This window comes from Patella vulgata, chromosome 1 (genome assembly GCF_932274485.2).
Source record: "Patella vulgata chromosome 1, xgPatVulg1.2, whole genome shotgun sequence".
Taxonomy (NCBI): domain Eukaryota; kingdom Metazoa; phylum Mollusca; class Gastropoda; family Patellidae; genus Patella; species Patella vulgata.
The window spans coordinates 69,025,717-69,044,379 of NC_065879.2; the positions used below are offsets into that span (position 1 = coordinate 69,025,717).

General features: G+C 35.3%; 1 protein-coding gene across 1 annotated transcript; it reads left to right on the plus strand.

Annotated features, from left to right (window-relative positions):
• Positions 1–5,097: 5,097 nt before the first annotated feature.
• Positions 5,098–18,587, plus strand: LOC126822448 (protocadherin-15). The gene is made up of 16 exons (XM_050551381.1): positions 5,098–5,225; positions 5,972–6,096; positions 6,994–7,204; positions 7,860–8,030; positions 8,773–8,913; positions 9,944–10,066; positions 10,216–10,401; positions 11,126–11,322; positions 11,518–11,689; positions 12,439–12,621; positions 13,510–13,671; positions 14,522–14,762; positions 15,597–15,752; positions 16,392–16,412; positions 17,023–17,066; positions 17,606–18,587. The coding sequence occupies exons 2-16, from the start codon at positions 6,028–6,030 to the stop codon at positions 17,638–17,640; spliced, it is 2,112 nt and encodes a 703-aa protein (XP_050407338.1). The 5' UTR covers positions 5,098–5,225; positions 5,972–6,027; the 3' UTR covers positions 17,641–18,587.
• Positions 18,588–18,663: the final 76 nt, after the last annotated feature.

An 18,663-nucleotide genomic window follows, 5' to 3' on the forward strand; every position in this document is an offset into this window, starting at 1 on the left:
CGACCAAAAGTTCAATATTGTCATGAACTTTGAACGTTTAACGAATCCGCCCAATTGGTCATTGTTAATTGTTCAGTACATAAACATTTTTGGGGACGAACACTGACTATGACAGAAATATCAAAGAGAAAATAACACGTATATGAAAAATAATGTGTTGATGGCATCCGGAAAATAAAATAAAAATAGATTCTAATTTTATTATGGGTATCTGTAGACTACGTTTTATAAAAATACCCTTCAGATTCATAACAAAAGATATTTTCCCGAGTGATCAATCGCCGTAATTTACCAGCTAGTTGGGATATATTCGTTACTTGGACCCCACACTCCATAAAAATATGGTGAATATATTCGTCCTGTTTTCTGCACAGAACAAATTGACAGAACATAATGTTTATGTTATGGTATTTGTGTGGCTGTGTGATCATTAACCCCTTGACACCAATGTGAACAGAATGATGAATGGCTTATTGATGTTTTCGTTTGATTTTTTTTTTCTGTGATGATTTTTTATTTTTATTAATGTATTGTTGTTTGGTTTTGTTATGCTAACTAGTCAAGCTTGTAGCATGTTTACAGTTACTGGCCACTAATTTTTATATTTATCGGAAATCAACAACACAGATTATGTTGTACTGAACATTAAACTATCATTGCGCTACGAATTACTATATTTGGCAATTTCGCATTGCTAATAATTTTAGTACATTTGTATTTGTGATTGAAATGACAACTAACTTTCGCAACTTTCATGTCAATTAAAACACCATCTCGATATCCTGTTCTACCATCTTGAAAAGACGCCTGAATCCAGCTCAAATAGTTTAAATGGTTAGCGTGTGCGTGCTGTATCATAAGATCTGTTATTGAGGCAACTGGCGTGGTTTCGATTTCCCGGTTGTACGTGACAAGGAGTAGGGTCGCCTGTCCAACCTCGTGGGTTTTCTCCGGGTCCTCCGGTTTCCTCCCACTGCTAAAGACCCCTACGCGCAAGCGAATTATTGAAATAAAATTGAACCATATGTTAGTCCCGAAATGACCTAGTTTGTGTCGAGTGGACGTTAAACCCCATTTCTCTCTCTCTCTCTTGTTTAAGCTGTATATTTTAAACTAAATTAGTCTAAAAAAGAGTTATCTCACCACTTTCAAAAAAATGTTTTTCTATTTAATGCCAAAATCATTCTCTCTTATAGATTGAACATAAATGTAAATTTAATGGCAATATTCACCAGTTGACTGATGTTCGTTGTATATATTACAGCAATTCAAACATCATATCTATAAGTCCTTTAGAATAATAAGTGTTTGATCACTAGGACCGAATTCCCATGTAATAAATTTGTACGTGACAAGGAGTAGGGTCGCCTGTCCAACCTCGTGGGTTTTCTCCGGGTCCTCCGGTTTCCTCCCACTGCTAAAGACCCCTACTCGCAAGCGAATTATTGAAATAAAATTGAACCATATGTTAGTCCCGAAATGACCTAGTTTGTGTCGAGTGGACGTTAAACCAAATTTCTTTCTTTCTCTTAGGTAAAATGTACAAATTATATATTATACATTTTTTCAAATAAGTAAGTAAGTAAATATGTAAATAAATAAATAAATAAATAAATAAATAAATAAATAAATAGATAAATAAATTAATAATTCTATTAAGCGAAATTTGCTTTTCACACGACATCCATCACTACTTATATCTAAAAGGAGTCAGAAATAAAAAAAATCTTAACATGATTATTTACAATACTGATATTGTGGATCTGAAAACAAGCCATAGCGTATATAAATTCATCTCCATGTAAATTGTACATTTCAATAACATTGTAAAATGTACAAATTTTAAAGGTATAATATATCTTACATTTTTTCAAATAAGTAAGTAAGGAAATATGTAAATAAATAAATAAATAAATCATCATCGTCATCATCATCGCCATCATCATCATTATTTAACATTAATCATTGTCGCCTGCCAATTACCCTATCTATTCAAAGCGTTTGGTTAGTTTAAAATACCTGTGAACTTGACAAAAAATCGCTTTGTTGTACGAGTTACTTTCGTTGGGATCGCCATATAGGAACGCTTTTTGTATGTTTGGATTTAAATGGGAGGGTATATAATGTTGAGATACGCCGAGTCGAATAATTTGGGCAGTGCAGAAAATAGTGATCGCTGTAATGTGGATGTTCAATGAAAAACCTCGATCTGAATTACACCCCTACTCTGCAACTGAGCTAGGCTATTGCTTTATCTACCTGTGCTTCAAAAACGTTCTATATTACTTATTCACTATCTAATTAACTACATAGCGGAGAGCTCTAATTACCCTGAATATGACAATAATGTGTTGAACCGTGTTTTATGGATATACACGCGAATCTTAGTTTATTTTTCCGATGAAATTAGATTCTACACCATATAAATATAATGCGTGATCTCGGCTTCACAATATCAACATCTGGATTATAGAAGTCCAGATTTGGATACCGGACTACCAAGCACACCATGGTTAAGCTCATGCATGATCTGTATTGCAAGGCATTGCCAGGTGTTGCTCCGTACGTGGTGGACAGCGTTCAGCTTAACAATATTTTGAAAAAAGCTCGAGTTATCCCTTTCATTTAACATGAGTAAAGCAGTTGCCTCCCTTTATTGTACATCATGGTGCTTTTCCCATCAGGTTATAATCAGGTTTAGATTGTATTATTGAATGAGAAATATTGTATTTTTAAATTAGAAATCATGATCCAGTTATAAAATTCAAAATACGCTAAGATATTATCGCCGAATAACAGCCTTGTCTATTTCTACAAACAAAATATTTTTTCTGATAAACAACAATATTTATATTCAAGACATGCACGTTATAAACAACGGACACTGGATGATGGATGTTGTGCACGGGCCAGGGTATGTCTAATCTTTCTGAGAAACCTGATCGTGTATATACGTACTGTATTTTTAGTTGTGTGTGTGTGTGGGGGGGGGGGGTCGCATAGCTGAAAGTTTCATATTAACCGCTACATTTACTTCATTATGTGGTTGTTAAAGGTCATTGTCATTTGGGATTGTCTCGACTGGACTGTTCCCTATGTTTTTGCTGAGCAGTTGGAGTTACAGGGTCCTTTGAAGAATACAAATAGCTCAATCTGCTTTTGTACATCCAACTAAAGTGAACTTTCCAATATTAAAAAAAATACGATTTGCTGAATTTGGAAATAGTAACTATAATTTTACTCAATTTATAAAAAAAAGTAATTTCTTTGTTATCAATAACAAAATGGGTAATTAGATTAGCCAATAAAATAGCCCGTGCATCACTGTTACTCTAAAGTGTGTCAATACAATTGACGAAATACCCTAATTATTTACGGATCACTGAATTTAAAGATCACATTCTTCAGTTCATTAAAATCAATGTTGATCATTAATGTTTATTTAAGCGAAGTTAATCTTTGCCTATCGCCATCTTAAATGGCCTTCGCGAAGTCACGGTTGGTTATTACGTAACATGTGATGTATCATTAATCATTATTGGGCGGTTCGGCCTTTGAGAAATGAAAGGGTGTGTTTGGCGTTTTTATTGTCATGTTAAGCTTATTTGCATTAAAGAAGCGTTAAGTTAGTTATAGTCCACCCGAGTAATGCGTTTCATTTGGGTTAGGTTACAACTTTAAGACTGTACAAATTTGGAAAGCACCCGAGAAATATGCTTAGACCTTGGTGTTTATTTACAAACAAACGTCAATTGTGTAAATGACACTGCACAGTTCACAGTTTTCTTATCTAATGAGACAATTGAAAACTATTGGACAAGAAATCTACTTATTACGAAACTAAACCTGACACATTTGATACAACATCTTCATGACAGCTTCAAAGACTTAACAAATATTCCTGTGACCAGATCTAAGTCAATAAGATTGACTTTAAAGTATGTGACCACAGTGTGAAACCCATTAAGCCTACATTTATTACGAAACCATGCCTAATGTACTTTATTTATAAGGACCGTCTTTATAAAGGTTGAAACAATCGAAATCAAATAAGATTCTTCGGAACATTCCAAAAGTATTGATGGGGAAAAAAATTCGCAGTCGTTCAGACTAAAATCGCTCGAAAACAAAGGGGAACATGTTATTAAAAGACCAAAATTCCAGACGAAAAGTCAAATATTATAAGCTTTTAGACCACATACAATAAAACAAACAGTCTTACGAAAATCAGTTTGTTACAATAATAAAATTCGACCAGTCCTGACTTAAATTGCAATCTGTAACCACAAATAGCGAGGCCAAGATGGTAACTAAACTATACTGTTTGTACTGTTTCCACTTTTTGTTCAATTGAAATAAGAAAAATGCTTAAAGGTCTTCTGTTTGACATATTGAGAGAAAACTGTACGTCATATTAAGAAATAAGTTAACAGTAATTTGATATTATATTGTTGGATATCTTAACCAAGATGTTGATGTTTCCAGGCAATAGCTAAAGTTCATCAAGAATGCATTGACGCTCTTTGTTATTGTGTCGTTGACGTATTGACAGTCATCTTCGTAAAACGTGCAGTAAGAATTTAATGCGATCTGACATTAAACCAAATGATCTTTAAAATGGTATTAACTTATACAAGAAATCTGCATGTATCTAATCTGCACAAGGATGAAAAACCTGGCGATCCGGAGCTATAACTGTATCATACAAACATTCAAATTTCTAATCATATATAGGGTAATTACATTATAGTTTGGTTCAGGCGCTGCCTGGGTAAAATCCCCAATACAATCCATGCAAATTTCATAGAGTTACTACTTACTCTCAATATGAGATAAACATTCTGTTCTTTATAACACCGTTTCATTGGTTCCATGAATCGTGTCTCCGACCTCTTTACTCAAAATACCCCAAACCACACAAACCAATGTTTTGTAAGGGTCAAAACAGTAGCGATCGAAGATGACTGTTCTAAACTACTTTGATTTGACTGTTTATTATTCCTAACCATTCAATTTAACAATACTACACACGATAGCAAAGATTTCCTTTGAATATACCATACAAAACAATAAAAGACGAATGTAAACTGAATGAAAATAAATAACAATATGTATCTATGTTTATATGTGTCATTCGACGTACAGAGTGAAATTTCGAGCCAAATTTTATTAAAGTTTTTGTGGATTTATTTAATAAACTAAGGTGTCACCAGAGTAAATTCCAGGTATCTAATTATGATTTTTTTTTAGTATTTAATATATTGTTATTATGACGTGAATATAAGGGAAGAAACAAGACCGTATACTAAGGTTTATATTGCAGACCCATCATCGGGAACATTGGAATATTTTTAGTGTTTGTTTAAGCTGGGGGGGTTGGATGGCTGAATGATTAGCGTGCGCGCGCTGTATCATAAAGTCTGTCATTGAGTCGACTGGCGTGGTTTCGAATCCCCGGTTGTATGTGACAAGGAGTAGGGTCGCCTGTCCAACTTCGTGGGTTTTCCCCGGGTCCTCCGGTTTCCTCCCACTGCTAAAGACCCCTACGCGCAAGCGAATTATTGAAATAAAATTAAACCATATGTTAGTCCCGAAATGACCTAGTTTGTGTCGAGTGGACGTTAAACCCCATTTCTCTCTCTCTCTCTTGTTTAAGCTGTATATTTAAACTAAATTAGTCTAAAAAAGAGTTATCTCACCACTTTCAAAAAAATGTTTTTATATTTAATGCAATAATCATTCTCTCTTATAGATTGAACATAAATGTAAATTTAATGGCAATATTCACCAGTTGACTGATGTTCGTTGTATATATTACAGCAATTCAAACATCATATCTATAAGTCCTTTAGAATAATAAGTGTTTGATCACTAGGACCGAATTCCCATGTAATAAATTTGTAACTGCATAGCCAAATCACGTAATATTCAAATAAAGATAGATGGACTGAGAGTGTCTCTTTAATTACAGATGTGAAAGTTAACCATAGACGAGTAAAGATGATAACTTAATGTAATATTTATCACATGATGAAATTACTATACATATTACTCATATTTCTACAAGTTCACCTACACATCTTACACATTAATTCAGTAAGTAATGACAATTGTGCCTTTATGGTTGTTGTTTTCTGCTTGTTTGTTGGGGTCTCCAGCCTATTCCGACGAATATCCTTTACCTGAACAAAATTATGTTATAGTGTCAAAGATAATACGAAGATTCACGCATGTCTTACGATTTGTGTAGAGGTAAAATATTTCCACCCTGCATTTGTTGACATTTGTAGGGTATTTGTGAACAATCAGTTGTAATTTGTGACGACTAGGCACCCTACTATTCGTGTTAATCGAAGTTGAGACAAGCCGGGAGCGTGGGGTGGGGGTGGTGGTGGATCTACCCATATTTTTCTTCCTTGTCGTAAATATCTGGTTGAAAGCCACATGATATATGGTTGTTGTGGTACATCTCTCAGCAGTGAAAAGTGTGTATCCTGTTAGGGATTCCATTTTCTTTACTTTAAGTTTTGTAAAGAACGATATGTTTAATTACCAAACATGATTTATCCACTTGATATAAAGCTTCAGAAAAAAACCCAATTTGAAACAAAAACAGATATTTAATTTGTGTATTTATCAAAGGGCATCTAAGATGGGCGAGAAAATTTTTCAATATGTATAGCCAATGGTTACTATATCCACTTTACGGCAACTTCACACCAATCTGATTAAAATTAATTCAGCTATCTTCACTCAAGTCGCAAAAAGAGACATCGTTTACTTTACTTTATTCATTTCTTATTTTAATTACTGAACTGAAGAGGACAGGTCTAATGAAATAATAATTCACTCAAAATATCTCTTTCTTTTTGTTGTGTTACTGTGTGAATCTTTATATTAATGGTCGAGCGCTAGGGGAAATCGAATTATCTAGTTTCTTCCTTTTTCCATAATGTTAAAGGTGCGTTAAACTTTATTCCATTGCTATTTTAGTTTAGTACGGTATTAGAGAGACTACAATTTGCTATAAAAGAAGATACCAGAGTTGAGACAATATTATCAGAAATAACATTTGACAATGTCAGTTTAAACCAGGATGAGAACCAATTTGTATGTTACTTACAACACGTCGTACCCCAACCTAATACAGATCCTCTGATTGGTCCATTTGAAGTTAGAACAACCAGTCGTTTTGGTCTTACTCGTAAGTTATCATGAGAAAATGCTTTTTAGTCTTAGTCAAGATAGCCCTCCTTAGATATATAGAAATTGAGTGTTTGAGGTGTTGATTATCATTTGGATCCAATGCTCAATTTGATAAAATCTTCCATATAGCCTATATACGACACACCTTATAGACCACCAACCTCCTTGAATGTGAGCTTGAATGTTTAAATTGCTGTTCATGTCATAAGACGTCCGCTACGAGAAAATGAAATGAAATCGGAGTTAACTTCCCAGTTTTCAGCCCCGACTGGGTTAATGAAGACGGACATGAGCTACGGCCTACTCATATCTAATTTAAACTACCAATGTATACATGGCAGTGAATTGCCATATTGAACGATCACGTGATAACAGTCATGCACATGGATCACATCATATTGACCGGTTGTATTAAACAGTAAATATTTTAACCCATATTTTGAATAAGAGAACTATCTTCAAACAAACAACGATAATCCAAATAGCTTTCACCTTTTATTGGCATACGGACCTACAATGTAGGCCATAAAAACAGCCCTTGAAGTTTATTTATTTATCCCTGGAATCAAAGCGGCTTGAACCTTACCCACCCACCACCACCCAATTCCAGAGTCTAGCATCAATAAATATGTACTGGTCTCTTTTCTTTCCAGAATCTTCAGTGGTGTATGATCCTAAAAATGGCTTCCCGCTTAATCCGCTGATCCAGTCAGTTTATCAAACCAGGGTTTGTTGTTATGATCCAACGCAGACGTCAGATCCGCCTGTCTGTACTCCATTTTTCATATCCGTATCCAAAAATACACCACCCATTATAAATGGACGTACGTAACATTCAAAATAATATAACAAGATATTTTATGAAGCGTTCTTTTAAAATGAAATGATAGGTTTGATTATTTGCCCCACCAGCCCCGATCTAGATTTATAATACAACCAAGAATAACCACTGCAAAAACATCTGTCTCATAAAAGGGTGATACAATAATGGAGGAAAGGAATGCTAAGTGGGAGAATTTTGTCTGAATAGTCGGTTTGCCATCCACCCTTTATGGCATTCACTTTGTCAAGAGTATGTGACATACACGGTACTCTCGGATGACCCTCATATTCATGTCTTGACTAGCTACACTTTCCTTGGCATCGAACTGCCAATGGTTAATCTAGAGGTTCTTTTGGAAAAAATAAGGTTGTGGGAGTGGAAGGGAAGGGGGGGGGGTCGAAACTGGAACATACCAGACAGTCTACCGTTAAAATGTCAACGTTTTAGTAACAGTTCTTCTCACCTACTCTTGTCGAAAAGCCGATTGATTTGCATTGCATCTGACCTTGATTACTGCCCCTTCCAAATATATTATTAAATGCAATTTCTTTGTAAGTCAAAATATGCAGATTCCACATGTCTTTACTTCATGACCAAAAGAAACCTTCTTGCAAACAAGAGACAACAAAGAAAACAAGAATCCAAAGACTTCAGAGGTTCCGTCCATTTCTTTTATGTAAACAGTATTTTCGATAACAAATTTTAAATGATAAAATCTCAAGCACATCAATTTTTCTTTTCAGCTACGGAAATGACAATTGACAGTGAATTGAATTCTGGGGGTACTGTTGTACAGCTCACACCCGTTGATACGGAGAATGACCCCGTGAGCTTGTCTATAACATCAGAACCGGCTGATGCTAAAAGGTTCTTTGCTGTTGATTGTAAGTGCTAAAATTGCTCAAAAGAGATAAATAAATATCCGATCATGGCCGATTTGCTTCGTACACTGTGTTTACAGCGTTTGTCTAATCGGCATGCTCAGGCATATTTCAAGTCTATATTTGAGCTTCTCTCGTGGAATATCTTGTTCATAAAATGTATGTCCGTCATAAATGTAGAATGCTTTTGTTAAAACTAAGTGGAGATAAAAAAATTTGTTTTGTGAAATATCAAATATCAGCCTGCTCTAAACCGAATTGTATGGATTCAAATATTTTGCTTATTAAAATTGGAAAATTAGCCAAACAACAATATTGTATTTTGAATTGTAACCAATTTACATAGACGTACATAATTTCATTTTGTTGCCTTTTCTTTATAAAAAGCTAATATTATTTCCAACTATTATTGTAACTAGTTTGAACATGGATTAACTCGGTGTATGACTAATGAGCTGAATGGATCTAAAGAAATTTACAAACGTCCCACTAATACTCTTCCAGTGAGGTGATATAGTAGACAGCATCCCCCACCCACTACCCCCTCCCTTTAGTTGAAATCGTTTGTGATGCGCCCGCCTATTAATCAAGGTGCATAACTCTTGTTAACCGTCCAAATTAAAGGATACAGACCACCAACTATTTCTACAATGGTTTATGAGAATCTCTTTGCACTCAACCTTTTCAATACATTTTCTTGGGATAAACGCTCTCTAATACATAGGGAGCAACATCTGGTCGTGTCTTGTTCGAAATCGTGTATGAAGCTCACCATTGAAATTTTGAGATTCACAAATTTGAAGTAGCATACTCTATACACATGTAACTATCCGTCGTACATATTCACTGAAACCTGGTAGAGGATCATAAAATGTCAATTCAACCCCTCTCCTTCGATTCTCACAGGTACAGGAAGATAACTAATCAGAACGATTACTAACCACAATACGTGGCCAATGAGCTGTCAATGCTTGTAATCATTAATTTGAGAATGTCGATATAATAAAGCCTAGCTTATATGATATTTTGTTAGCTTCAGGATTAGTAACAACTACAGTCAATGGTAAATCAATACCCTATGCCAAGATGACTCTATATATTAATGCTACTGATAGTAAAGACTCAACATCATTTAAGCTCACTGTCAATGTTAATTGTAAGTTTTTATTTATTCAAAACTCTTGAATTATATTTTTACATTACATATTTCTTGTATATTCCACTGAAACTCACGGTCTCCCATTACGGACAGATCTTGTGATCAACAGTGGTGCCACAATTTTATTTTCCATTTCTTTTTTTCAGCTGTCAATCATCGCCCTAACATACTTCAACTACCGTTAAATGTTACAATAAAAGAGAATGCAGTTAAAGAGACCCTTATAACCAACTTTAACTTTGCCGATGAAGATGGTTTCACTGCTCCCATAAACCCTGTATGTACAGTTAATCCAAGAGAAGAAAGTTTCAAGTTTGCTTTCGATTCTAACAGTAAGTATAGATCAGTTTTGCCCTGATTATGCTACTGATATTGGTCAAACCATGAGATAACTACATAAAAATAAACCAAAGCCCGTTTCAAGAAAACCTCTCAGGCGACTTAATTGAACGGTAATTTAGGCAAAGATATGTCTGCCATTTGTACCAATTACATTTACTTTGTAACTTTAGACATGCTTACATTGTTACATTGTCTTTTCTTAGTACGAAATCTTCTTCGGACGTTATTCCTTGTTTTTGAATGGTTGACTCATTCGGTGTTTCGTCTCATTTTAATGCACTATTATAGTTGGGATTAATATTCCATACTATATCTTCATACATATATCTTCATACACATTTGTACATGGGGTATTTGCTTGAAAACGACTTGTGAAATCTAGTTGAAACGTTGCAGTACAATAAACCAAGTGATTGTATCCATAATAAGTGTTCTAGTATTTTAACATAGAAAGAACGATACCCAGAAAAGAAAACACGATATACATGTATATAAAACATAACAGGCCTTATTTGCACGACTTTGAGTCATCGCGGTTAAAATACAGTGTTTGATAATACAGTCGTCCCATTTGTAGCTTTCGAGTACAATTGAAATTGTCATTTGTAATCCATGAAGCGATGCCAGTAGTTTCTTTTTCTCTGAAAGTTGTTTACTGTGATGTGAGTTTATCCCGGAATATTATTCTAGTATGAATGTATTTATTTATTCCAGGGAATGCTTACAGACTCTCTAGTATAAGTGATCAACCACTCGATTTTGAAAGCAACAACTTTTATAATATTAGCTGTGTAATATCAGATGGGTTTTTAGATTCTGTAGGGGAAACAATCGGTATTTATGTGGAGAATGTAAACGAAGCTCCAGTTTTTGCCAAGTCACAACACACCTGTGTTCTATACGAATCTCCGGTAACACATCTTAAACAATATGTTTTACTGTTTTAACAGTTTCATATATATACCACTTTTATGAATGTAAATATTTTTTTCAAGAATAATATGATCATTTCTTTTAAATATAATATCCCATACCCATCCATCTCACCCCATCCCCAACATCAACATCATCATCATCACTTTATATGCACACTTATCATATTCTAGGCTGGCGAGTCATTTTGCGATGTACGCTTTACTGCCACTGACCCAGATAATGATGCTGTGACGATCAGTCTGGCTGGTGATTTTAATAACAGATTCGCTTTAACAGATAATAACAGACGAATAACATTTGCTGTGGATTACGATCTGGAATCTGTTGCATTTCCTAGTTCGGGTGAGTTAGGGGCGTTTTGTTTTTAAATTTTATGGACTAAAATTTATCACTAAGTAAACAATCGTTCCTGTTCTAGCAGGGATCTTGTATGTCACCCATTCCATTGTAGATTCCTTCGTTCACACGGATGTATGCGCTAGTGTCGTATGCCTACAAGTGGACCTTCATTGGGTTCCCTCCATTGCTAACGAACTGTCATGGCAAGAAAGGTATCTCTAGTCATTGAGTGGGACGAAATAACGCGGTCCTTTGTACACGTTTGCTGCCATGATCAGAGGTATTGTCATACTGTCTCGCGATAGCAATTCGACTTTGGATATGTGATGAATGAAGGCGTCCACATTTTCGTCTTGTTATCTTCGGGGACTACTTCTCCAACCGGTACAATTGAATACACACGTATCCAAAAATCTTAGTTTTAGAACTTACCAAGCACATGGCAGTGTGTGTTCTACAACGGGTTTGCATAGTTGGTGTAGTACATGGCCTCCGTCACTATTTGGCGTTTTGAAAGCTGACGCAGAATATAACCCCAAAGTTGAAAAGCCCTTGTCGACTATAACCTCGGGGCAAGTTGTTTAAATTAAGAAAATGGCTAGAATTGCTTTGTCTTGTTTATCTATGGTTCAAATGATAGTAAATAGATTCGACAATAACAAAGTTATATTTTCTAACATTAATTAATTGAAATCCTTAATGACAGACCATTATATTTCTTTAAATATTTTTAATCTGTGTTATTGTTTTAGTGATATTAAATGTGTTAGCTACCGATCCGTTCGGAGCAACAGGTACGACTACGCTGAACATAGCTGTTACAGATATAAACGACAACGATCCCGTATTTACGACGGAGATTACAACTATACCAGTGGAATATGCTACGGGCATCGGCCGTATAGGAGCATTTACAGCTACTGACACAGACCAAGGTAATAAATGGATGTATACTGGAAGAATTCGGTAAAATTGGTTATTCGTCACCTGAGAACATTCTCAGAGCGGACAGAGCTAGTTGAACAATAAGTTAAACCAAATAAATCTGTAATGCTAACAGAATGACGAATCTTGTATATCAAATCGTAAAGGACAATATATTATGTGATAATGTATGTCGTCTCGTATCAGTTTCATGCTGGGTTTTAGTCAAACATTAACCATGCAGCAATATTTTCCGGCCTTAAATATTTACACCGTTACACGTTACGGCAATACACGACAAGAAATTGCGCACTGTTACGGACATTGCCAGCTCCTAATGATTGTTATAACCACTGATTAGTTATCCCCATATCTATTCGATGTAAGTGTATGTTAAACATGAACTGGAGATTTCTAGGAACCTGTGTATCTTTTCTAATTCCGCTGTAGAATTGAAATATCCTATAGTGAATTATATCAGTTCTGGTTTTAATGAAGAACGAAATAAACCCTGCATTTAGTTTATTGATATAGCAATCGGTTATTGGAATACAAGAATCCCATGTCTAATTATATTTTAGACTTCTATTTATAATCTAATAGGCAAAATTCCTGATGACAAGCGTGGCTGATTGATAAATGTTTCACAATGCAAAAGGAAATAATATCAAAATCTCTCAAGGATTGTAGTTATTTTCCCTTGACTAAATGAATTTCAAGACACTCATAATATATACGACGTGTAATAGTGCAGCGCAATTAAAAACAGTATATAACCTCGATATATTATATTATACCATATCATTGCTTGTATGTAGCATTTATTTTAATACAATATATGACATTCGAAGTAACAGTAATTTGGCGCAGGAAAGGTCACAATCTTTTTTTTACTTCAGGTAGCAATGGTGATCTAGAATTTGAATTGGTGAATATTTTTCCGCCAGATGCAGCTACACATTTTAATTTGTTTAACAACGGTCAATTACACTACCTTAGTCAGTTCCCTGATACATTAGCTGGAACAACAGCTCTTATAGTAGCTAAAGCCACAGACAAAGGTAAGGTAGATTCATTATATAATTAACATGTAAGCGATTACGATTTTATGACGTAGATGATATACAGTACATCTAACGCACGTAGATAAAAGTGACAGAAACTATAAATCTATCTCCGAATATTTTCTAATCCAATAATTAAGAATATTGTTTATTTGATTTAAAGTTGGTGTTTCTATGAATTACTTTTGTAAACTTAAAATGAATTGTTGAATTACGAATGATGAGCACGCTCATTATTCATTATTCACAGGTTGAAAAACAACCCAGGTTTACCCTTCGCTTTGATAGGTCCGTAGCTAGCGGTGGGGGGGGGGGCGGTGGCAAGGGGCAGCCCAACCAATGTCACTCGGCTTTATAGGGCCGTTGGCTTCATATTGCGTTCAAAGGAAAGGGTGCGGTTCGGCGCCCAAGTGTGTTGGAGGGGGGGGGGGGCGCTAGCTACGGAAAGTTATTGTATTTCCCCTAGACTTCCGATGTATCTTTGTTATCGTCATTAAGAAGAATAACGATAGTTTATGTGATCTAAAATAGATATTAAATTGAAATGAATGGAGTTTTATAGCACTTCAGCTCCAACTAGGCTATATAGCGCCAAACGCATCTTGATCTGAACGAGACAAACTAAATCAATGAAATTAAAAATAAATATAAATCCTTTATGTATAACATTATTTAAAATGAAAAACAGGTTACATATATTTAGAATAAAATATGGTTTCTTGAAAAGCTCTCTATACCAGTGTTTTATTAGAAATACATGGACAAAAGGGCCAGCTTAGATATTTATTTTCTGTGTAAAACATCAGTGCCGTGTAAACGCAGCTTTTCTCATACTATTGTACTTCAGGGTCTCCAAGACGCAGTGCTACAGGAACCATAGCATTAACATTTGGAACAACGACAACGACATCGACTACAACCATGACTACCACCACCATGACAACAACCACCACAACCACCACGACTACAGCTCCACCTACAACCACACCATTTGACTTTTGGGCGCGACCCGAGAACGTAGCTATGTTCGCTATATTGATGACGCTTTTGGCCCTGGCTTTACTTGCTGCTCTGTTATTCTGTTTGAGGTACATCCACAACAATGGTATCTGCACATCTGGTTCAAATGCACATTTTCATAATTATGATACCAGCTCATGGAAACTGCTAAACTCGTTAAAGGCATGGCCTTACTGAAAATATGTCGTAGGGAAGTCTGGTTGATTTGCTTCATTTTATTTGACATACTATATAAAGGTGGTTCTATTTTAGGTTGGTGAAAACAACTGAATAATAGAGTTAAATCGGGGGTGCTGAAAATTATGCAAAACTATAGTGATTTTGTTTGTTAGCTATGTGAGCCCTTCAAAAGCGACATGGTACCAGATGCTCTACCATTTTATTTATTGAGCGATAATGACCATCAGACTTTGGTTGTATTATCCCGGTTATCAGCTTTAAATAAATCTCGGTTAAAACGTGTGATCTAATTAAACATGCATTATGCAAGAGCTAAATCTGCATATTGCAGGTCTTTCTTTAGGCCTGAAATGTTTTCTAAAGTATTAATTAGGCATTAATTAAATGATCCAGGCCCTAATCAACTCTCGATGGCATCAGATTTCTCCGATATTAAATAGATTAGAATGGTTCAGCGATACTTTGATTTAATCAAATATGGAGGACCGAGACTTAGCTTCGATCAACCAGTACGGTGGTTGAAATTATTGCGCACGTCTGTCAAACCTCCAAAGGCTAATATCTTCGCTTCCAATAGAGTAATTTGAATGAAATTCTCAAATTATTCATTTTACATCATCTACTTTCGAACTATTATAGCAAGAATGGCTAGTTCTTTATCTAAATCTTACATAATGTATCTTTAATCTGACAGAAATGCAATGAATTTTGTCTTCTTGCAGGTACTGTCTGACTGGGGCATGTTGTGGTGGTCCACCTATATTCACCGTGTTTCGTAATTTTTGTGGTCAGTGTTGCACAGGTTGTTGTGAACCAGGAGCTTGTAGTGGCTTTGTTGACAGATGTCGAGGCTGTGATTGTGACTGTGACTGCTGTAGGTAAGTAATGCTACGGTAATTGTGCACGGACAACAGCGTTTCTTTCTACTCTTCGTCGCATTCCAACTGCCATGTACACAACAATGAGTACACGAATGGACCTCTGATTTTTATCACACCTGGGCAACTAGACGTTATTTTGACTCAGACCTTTCCAGGTTTGAATAACCACTGTTGTTCTCTTCAGTGCGGTTGTTTCAAAACCGAAGAAAAAAAAAGTATACAAAACCCTAAACTTGTCTAACAGGAACTTAATTCTAAGTCCTAGTTGTACCCGCGTTATTGTCAGAATACTCAGTCAGAGTATAATAGTTATTCACCCCTAAACCCCTCTTCTACGCAATGATGTGGATTAAAGCCGCCCCCGAGTCACCTTGCGGGATTGGGGCCCTGAAACGTAAACCGGACTATACAATCCAGAGTAATCATATCGGTCCACATACCGCCAGACATACCATGTCATGCATTTAATGGGGGTGACAGTGATTTTAACATAATATATTATATCCATGACAAATACACCACCCTTTCCGTAGCACTTAAATAGTCTTCTGTTCTATAATTTCCACCGTCTGAATTCTGTTGCTCGATGCATCAAGCTGTTCCTGGATAACTAATTCTGCAATTTGTTTTTTTCAGACCACGAAAGGTTCGACCTCAGTAAGTATAAGTATTCTCCTTGGAATTGACACCCTCTATTCATGTACATTAACACATAACATCGAGAAACAAGGACTTTGTTGTAAGAAAAGCACACACCCTTCGAATTTAACGGCCTGTATGAATTAATAGGTTTAACCAATACGCTTTAATGATCGTCCTAGGTTTGCACCCCACTCTACACCCATATTGAATGCTCTGTATACACCACTGAAAGAAATGAGTTGTAATAAACCTCAAATGAATTTGTTGTGTACCAAGATGCCCGAATATATATTGAAAGGAACATTATGTAATAGCTCAGTCTGCCTATTCCATGTCTTTTTTCTGGCTTCAGATCATATATAAATTATTATTTAGATATTTATTCACATGCGATAAAATGGACAATCCCGGCTTTCTCTCGATTGTCAAGTTGCTACGCTAATAAACGATCTACACTACATATTCAAAAGTCATAACTTCGCCAAGAATAAAGTGATTTGGATGAAATTTTCAATATCTTCATTCTTCATTGGCTATTTTAAACCTTTATAGCAAGAACAGCAAACTATTTATGTAAATCTTACATAATGCATCCGTACTTTATGTTTTTGTTTGTTTTTTCCAGAGTTGTACAATCTATAGACTACAACGAAGATTTCTGGCGTAAAAGTAAGTTTTAACCATAATTGTCTGGGACCCAGTGCGGTTTGCGAGTTCCAAATTTTAAAGGTTAAGTACGTTGGTTGGATCAAGTATCGTACGGTAAATGACAGCAATTAGTCCCTGTCCAGGCACATTTAATCCAATTTAGCACCTTTCTTGTGACTCAGGAAATCGCTCGATGACTTATAGTTCTTTACACCGGTCTCGGAACACAGCAATTTCGTGCTACGTTAAATGTATCTTCCCCTCCTCCAACGCGGGAGATATTCCAGACATATCATTCCAAAACAGCTAAACCAAAAAAAGGTCACACGTTCTTAAGAAGCCAAAGACAAAGACACCTTGATGGGTTGGATGCGTGGTTATGATTCATTTGACAATAGATAAACAGTGTATTAAATTGTAAAGGATATCTACCTAACATCACTTCATGCTTTCGATATAACTATTCAAAAATAGACTAGATAAGAATGTATTTCGACATATGACATCATAATGTTAATTGGATGACTTTGTGACACTAAATGTATTTATTTGTATTTCAGCTGATCACTATGAGTCTGGCAAACCGTTCTACTGAAATAGTTGACTCGGCTAATTCTTTAATTGGCGAAATCCAGAATGGCTGTCATCTTCATAAACGTGGCATTCTGTTATATATATTTGAAAATCTTTAGTATAATAAATTATCACATGGGGATATAAGCGATATTAAATATGAGGTAAAATGTGTTTAATAATTATTATTGAAAATATCACCCTGGAACTGATGTACATAATTTATAAATATGTATATCACGTATTCAATAAGCACCACCCACTATTAATTATGTTTCCTTGCACATATCCGGAAAAGACAATGACAAAACTGTGTACGATTGCCGCGAACCAGAATCCATTCTGTTAGTTTTCTGCAGAATATCAAATCAGAAACCAGATACAAAATCTGTAAATCCACCTGCTGGTGTGGATTCTTCTATTCAAAATAGTCGTCATTCTGAAGTGCACCACAAATCATATCCGGATACCGAAAATTGACAACATATTATTCTACATTTGGTTGTTTTGGTAATCAAAAACACCATATGTAACCGAAAATGTTTAAAGTACTCCCCATATGTAGCATCTAGTCTTGGTTTCCAAGAATTACAAAAAGCAATACTTTTATAATATGGCGGCCATCTGAAAGTCATGTTAGTCTTTAATACAAAAATGGATGGGGAAAACTGTTCTATAGGTTTTGACCAATCAAATTGCTTACTTCGCTGAAACGCAATACCGGAAAACTGTTGACATTGTTGTCCTATTACTTTACTTGTATTTAGAATATCATTTGTCTTCTAAATTCTGAACTGTAATTCACTGAATATTGTCACAGTATATTGTTTCCTGACATTTTTACTCCGCGCAACTAAAACCCATGTTAAGTATTCGGTGACAAGAACTATAATTGTAGAAAGATATGTAAATATAATGACCGGTATCATAATTATTATCAATTTTGTAAATAAATATTATTTAAATAAACGTTGTTTTTTCAATCTTCAACGTATACACGAATTTAAAGTTCATTTCCTTGACTTCTTCAGAACCATAAACGCAA